This window comes from Anguilla anguilla, chromosome 4 (assembly GCF_013347855.1).
Source record: "Anguilla anguilla isolate fAngAng1 chromosome 4, fAngAng1.pri, whole genome shotgun sequence".
Classification (NCBI taxonomy): Eukaryota; Metazoa; Chordata; class Actinopteri; order Anguilliformes; family Anguillidae; genus Anguilla; species Anguilla anguilla.
Genome location: NC_049204.1, coordinates 21,689,053 through 21,694,711, shown reverse-complemented (window position 1 = coordinate 21,694,711; position 5,659 = coordinate 21,689,053). Strand labels below are relative to the sequence as shown.

Genomic DNA, 5,659 nt, shown 5'->3' with positions numbered 1-5,659 from the left:
TTTCAAAGGCTTCCCCAGCCCAATTATTCATTACATTATCTTCGAGACTAATGTATTGGCTTAGCTTTGACTCACTGAACATTAGCGCGTTGAGATCATCACCTGCATAAAGCACACTAAGTGCACAAAATTACAACTGAATTATTCTACTTGTTAGTCTGTTGGTTTCTTGTCACTCTGTAGGTTATATAACTTACAAGTGCAAGGTCAGAGGTTCAGAGAAACACTATTCTAAACGTTTGCATGGAGCAGTCCACAATCCTACATCCCACCCCTTCATTAATTTAGCAGACTTTATTATCCCCCCATGGGCCTAATATCTCTAGTCTGATGAATCTTGAATATTTCTTAAAACATTCACGTCTATTATTTCATAAATCAAATAAGTCTTGACTTATTTCAAGATCCCTACATTCAAATAGCATGCACAACACAAAAGTTCAGTGTTTCCATTCAATAATTTATTTATACTAGAGCACTTGAAAACATACTTTAACCATACAGTAGTTCATGGGCATATATTACTATTTTTTAAATTACAGACAAATAATAATAATACATTGCAATCTACCAATCTTTCATTTTGTAATAATCCACCTATGAAGCAACTGCAAAGCTCGTGTGTTGCAGATTCTTCCCCTCAGCACATTATAAGCATTAGCCGTGTGCTCCTCATTCAAAAAAACTGCATTCCTGCTTAAAACAGTTCAGCATGACATTCATTTCACAAGTCCATAATGTTCCTTTTCCGCAAATAGGTGCCATGACCCATTATTAATGTTACAGTCTCAACATCGGTAAGAGGAGTTCCAGCTTCCCCCTGCGAAGTGAAACTGCAAGTCCGCTCCCACGCTGCTGCCGCCCTCGATTGCTCCATCAGCTTTTGGCAAGCAACGGCGAGACTCCGATTCGGCTCACTTTCCTACAGCTCCCCTCTGCCGCCACCGAGCTGTTCCGCTTCGCAAAGGAAGAGAGCGGGGTTCATGCCGAGAGCCCACTGTCCCTTTGACCTTTTCCGCACACACTCTCCCAGCACTAGAGCTGCCACAGGCCGTGCGGGTGTGCGGCAGTTACCGTGCGATGCCTTCTTGAACGTCGTTCATATTCTTGAAGAATGACGTCTTCAATTTTCCATTTACGCTTTCATTTCTCCTTTGTCAGTTCCTTCAGCGCTCCTCCAGGGCAAGGTAAGGTACCCACTGGTTTTTGCAGCGACTCTCTTCGCAGTAGTTGCCGACTTCTTTCAGTGCTTGGCATTTCAGTGAGTCTACGTGGGAATTCTGAAACCAAATAGATGTAAAAGGTTAGCAATAATAACAGCAGCCTAAATAATATTTCGTACCAGCAATAGCCCAATAGCAACTAATGGAACTACGGAAGTTTTACTGGACGAAGGATCTCTAGTCCAAGCAAGTGTTAGTATGCATTCAGCCTCTACATTACCCATATTTGCATATGCGCTGGTCCTACTTATTCAAACTACGCTTAGACAAAACTGGCAAAAAGTCTAGATGGCCGCTGCCTATAAGTCACAGCAAGATAGTGCTAGAGATACTTACGGTGACAAGGAGGCAGTGCAGATCTTTGGCTTCGTTGGCGTTGCTGTCAGTGGTGCTTGTATCACCGAGGACCTGTTCTAGACGTCTCACGCCTGAGACGCGCAGGATATTAATGTCGTTGTCGCAACAGAACGCTTGGATTAGCGTGAAGTGAATCTGCAGTGCAATGTCATCCTCGTCCTCCTCATCAGTCGCCAGTACACACAAAACCACACTGTCTGGATCGCTGTGGAACATAACAAACGTACAAATAAATGCAATGCTCAACAATAGTAGTGCATGTCAAAATATGTAGGCATATCACCACGATTAAGTAGGGCACATTATAGCATGAAAAATATCTTTAAATTGTTCAAAAAGGAGAAGCATACTCACACATTCATCAGCTTTGCAGATTCGTAGACTCCGACCGTGAGGCAGTCTTGTCGCTGGGCAGCCACCAGCAATTCTTCTAAAGCTTGACCCACAGACTCCATTCTTTAAAAAAAAAGACATTATTAGAATTTGCATATGGGACACGTAGGCTACATAAACAAATTCTCAAAACTTGCATTCTCATAGCTGCAGTTTAATTCTTGCAATGTGCGCACGCAAACTGTAAGAACTGCCGTCTTATATTCCACCGTAGTTCTAGTGCATAGGCTACCTAGGGAAGTGATACGATTCTAAAGGTTTTCAGTAGTGCGTAAACAGATATGACTCTTACCTTTTATCGGTAATGTTGCATCCAACGAGTTCTTCCAGAGTCATGTTGAATTCAAACAGTGTTATAATCCACAAATTGTAGGATAAACTCCAAAAATGTAAATTCCTGAACCAGGTTGTCTGCTGCTGGATGCCGTACACAAATAATCCAAGTTCTTCGGCTTTGCAAGGTTTCTGTGCAAACTCATCCAATGCTCAGTTACTGTTACGTTGACCAGTTTCTCTCTTGTATTACCTCGTTGTATGCTCTTCAAACCAGCGCTACCCAGTATTTATGGGTTTTTCTTGTGGGCGTGCTTTATTTCACCGAAACGGTATTTCATTGGCCAGTCTCTTTCGACTTCTCACCCTTTACAACAATTGGATAGTTTTTTTTAGAGGATCGCTGTGGCCCACGTGGGCTTGTTTCGATAACCCCGCGTCCCCCGCCCTAGCTATTTATTTATTTATTTATTACGATTTTGAGTTCCAAGGAATTTCCTTCGAGCCCAGTCCAGGTTTTTATTTTTTACAAGTTAAGGAAACAGAAAGTGAAATAGTCAAAAAATTAAACATTTTTGCAGCCTCATACGGCAGCTTGTAAAGGCATGTTATGTACTCTCACGAATTACACATTGTAGCTCTCCAAGCATGCACATTTGTTACATATTATGGTCAAATTAATCTGCACATTTATTAGTGTTATCAATATATTTTCAGACAAATTACGTGCAAAATGTTGCAGATTTTGCATCGTGTGCATTGTTCTTGTGTAGACACTGTTAGTCTCTGCAGTTGGAAATAAATTGAAGGGACATGTACGGGTCGTGTTTTTATTTTTATAGCACCTGGCCTTCCTCGTTTTTAAGGAGACAAACATTCCCGTGAATTGCCTTCATATTGTGCAACTGAGGTAACAGTAAAAAATAAAAATAAAAAGTGTCGACAGACCTACTCTTGTGAGCGTCTTACAGTATCCTATAGCTTGGCCATTCCTGTCTTTTTCTCTGCCCCTACACACATGCAAGGTTTTTTTTTTTTGTTTTGTTTAAAGTAGAATGATAACAGCCATCCCCAACATTCTGCCTCTTGAATGTTCCTGAAATTTTGTGCATTACCAGGAACTTCCGTCACTCGTCTGCGTTCCAGATCTGCGTCTAATTATAGGCTCTAGGGTCACAAGATCAGAGCTGTTTACAAATAGCCACGACAGGATCAGCTTATGTTATGCAGCAGCATTACAAAATCATAGTATCTAGGTTCACGGATGATGAGTCCTACCTATGTTGCATGCAATTTATTATGGCGAAATTAATATATAATCTTTAAACGAATAATGCACATCAGCCAAACAAGGAGCACGACAGAAGCCAAAATTGTGGTTATTACATTGTTGGTTCATTTTACTAAACATAAACACAAAAAAGCAAATTCTCAGGTTTTTTTGTCAGACAATAACTCCTGATGTCGCCCCCTCGCGGTTTGTGTAAATCATTACAAGGTATGGAACATGTTGTAACACGTTGCAATTTGTAGTTTCCTGGAGTGGGTTTCAGTACTCATGCACGGGGTTATAAGTTCAATTCTTGTTTACATGATTGCTTTGCAACATTTATGAAAAGACGGTTATGATATCCAGACCACATACATCCAGTATCACAGCCAATATTAAAAATGTATCTAGAAGTTAGTGTTGAATGGCTGGTTCAATTTACTACTTCAAAGGGGGAAATTAAGCTATTCTACGTCAGTATAATAACAACAAAAGTGCTTAACGGTTAGTCAATGAGTAAAAGAGAGTGATCTCCAATGACACATACATAGGCTTCGAGTTGTCTTCTATCAATCGATATAGATTTATTTATTTGTTTATTTATTTATTTATTTATTTATTTATTTAATAAGAACTAGTTTTTTCCTTGTCCACGAGCGTCATCTTGTGGCCATTTCTTTTTCTTGCGTGGTACTGAAATCACAATGTATTTAAGAGACATGGAAGTGTCTCTTAAATTTTTTTATTTCTGTGTAATTTTATATTTGTGTTAGCGTCTTAAATAATCTTGGTCAAATGAATTAGCTTATTTGTTGCAAATCTTTGAGTGAAAAATGCATTGACTGATTCAGATCAATTTTGGAGAGGGTATAGCCAATAAACATTATAGTGATCAACTTGTGAGCCAATATAATGACTTTTCAGACGCCTCGACGTGCAAAGCATGTAGCCTACATGGTAACAGCACCGATATTGACACTGATTCACTCATATACTCCTGGCGAACGCTTTAAATATTTTACCGACAGCAGTGAAACGCAGGGACGTGCGTGGTTACCGAATGGTAACGAGTAGGCTACAAATGGATTCTCTTGGATTCCTTCTGCGTTATATTCTTCATTGTCCATAATAATTTTGCAACTCGTGACTGTGAATGTTTCCACTTGTATTGTTTTAAGGGTTAGGGGATTTATTGTGATTTTGGCTTTCGATAAATATAGTTTGAGCGCCAGCGCTATGCAGCCTATGTATTTTCTTACAAGAGACGCGTGCACAGACGTAGGACGATTGAGGCAAGTCGCTTTCAGGTAGTGATTCACGACGCTGCATGACTCATTTGGCTCGAGCTAGGAGACGACGAGGAGTCACATCACTTCGATTAGTCACTGCTTACAGTCCCACCTACTGGCTGCACTGTGTTAGAAACGTTCCAGTGATTTATGTAGAACAAAATCGCTAGAATACATTGGTGTAGCGTAGCCTACCAAGTGATTTGTAGAGCAAATGATGCCCTATTGGCGACTGATGGGTAACACGTTCAAATTCTGCGGTGTTGTGCAATACTGTTAATTGTTTATTCAACTGTTCATTGTTCAGATCCAACAAAATGTCTCAAAATTCACTGGATGGCACTTCAAGTAGCCTAATGTACTGTACTAATAAAGCACGATGTATTTGTAAGACACTAGCCTACTATACTGTTCTGTTTTCCAGGTGTTTCTTTGAACTGCAATTTCCTGGGGCAGGGAATTTGCTTGTGTTTCCCAATTGACTCGGTGGTTTGTTGTTTTTTCTCTGTTCCCTCTGGAAAGCATAGCTGCTTTGTCCAGCTCTTTGTGAAAATGCGATTGTGGGTGTGTGATATATGTGTGTGTAATATATTTTGCTTAATCAGTTTGAGACTGAAAAACGGCCGAAAATGCACAACAGTCAATGGCGAGTTTGGTTGTTCTTTTTGCTGAGGTGTCAATGAAATGCAGTTTCCTCTTAGAAGATGAGGTGTTTGAATTATAATAAGAATGGAAGCTGTCCATTAAGACCAGGAACTTACGTTGACTTTGTCTCTAATACACACGAAGTGCAATACCCATTTTTGACCATTTCACACGGACACGGACACAGGAGATTTCATGCTGCGCCTGTT

The 5,659-nt window shown here is 40.2% G+C and overlaps 1 protein-coding gene across 1 annotated transcript; it reads right to left on the bottom strand.

Moving 5' to 3' along the window:
• Positions 1-439: 439 nt before the first annotated feature.
• LOC118224549 (growth arrest and DNA damage-inducible protein GADD45 beta-like) lies at positions 440-2,530 on the bottom strand. Its single transcript, XM_035412055.1, has 4 exons — positions 2,266-2,530; positions 1,935-2,036; positions 1,560-1,785; positions 440-1,280 (listed from the first exon to the last, which is right to left on the bottom strand). Exons 1-4 carry the CDS (start codon positions 2,307-2,309, stop codon positions 1,167-1,169), a joined length of 486 nt encoding a protein of 161 aa, XP_035267946.1. The 5' UTR covers positions 2,310-2,530; the 3' UTR covers positions 440-1,166.
• Between the last annotated feature and the right edge of the window lie 3,129 nt (positions 2,531-5,659).

Coding starts and splice junctions, on each gene's coding strand:
- LOC118224549 (XM_035412055.1), bottom strand. CDS start 2,309: ATGACTCTGGAAGAACTCGTTGGATGCAACATTACCGATAAAAG. Junction 2,037..2,265: donor TGCAACATTACCGATAAAAG/GTAAGAGTCATA, acceptor TTTTTTTTAAAG/AATGGAGTCTGTGGGTCAAG. Junction 1,786..1,934: donor TCTGCAAAGCTGATGAATGT/GTGAGTATGCTT, acceptor TATGTTCCACAG/CGATCCAGACAGTGTGGTTT.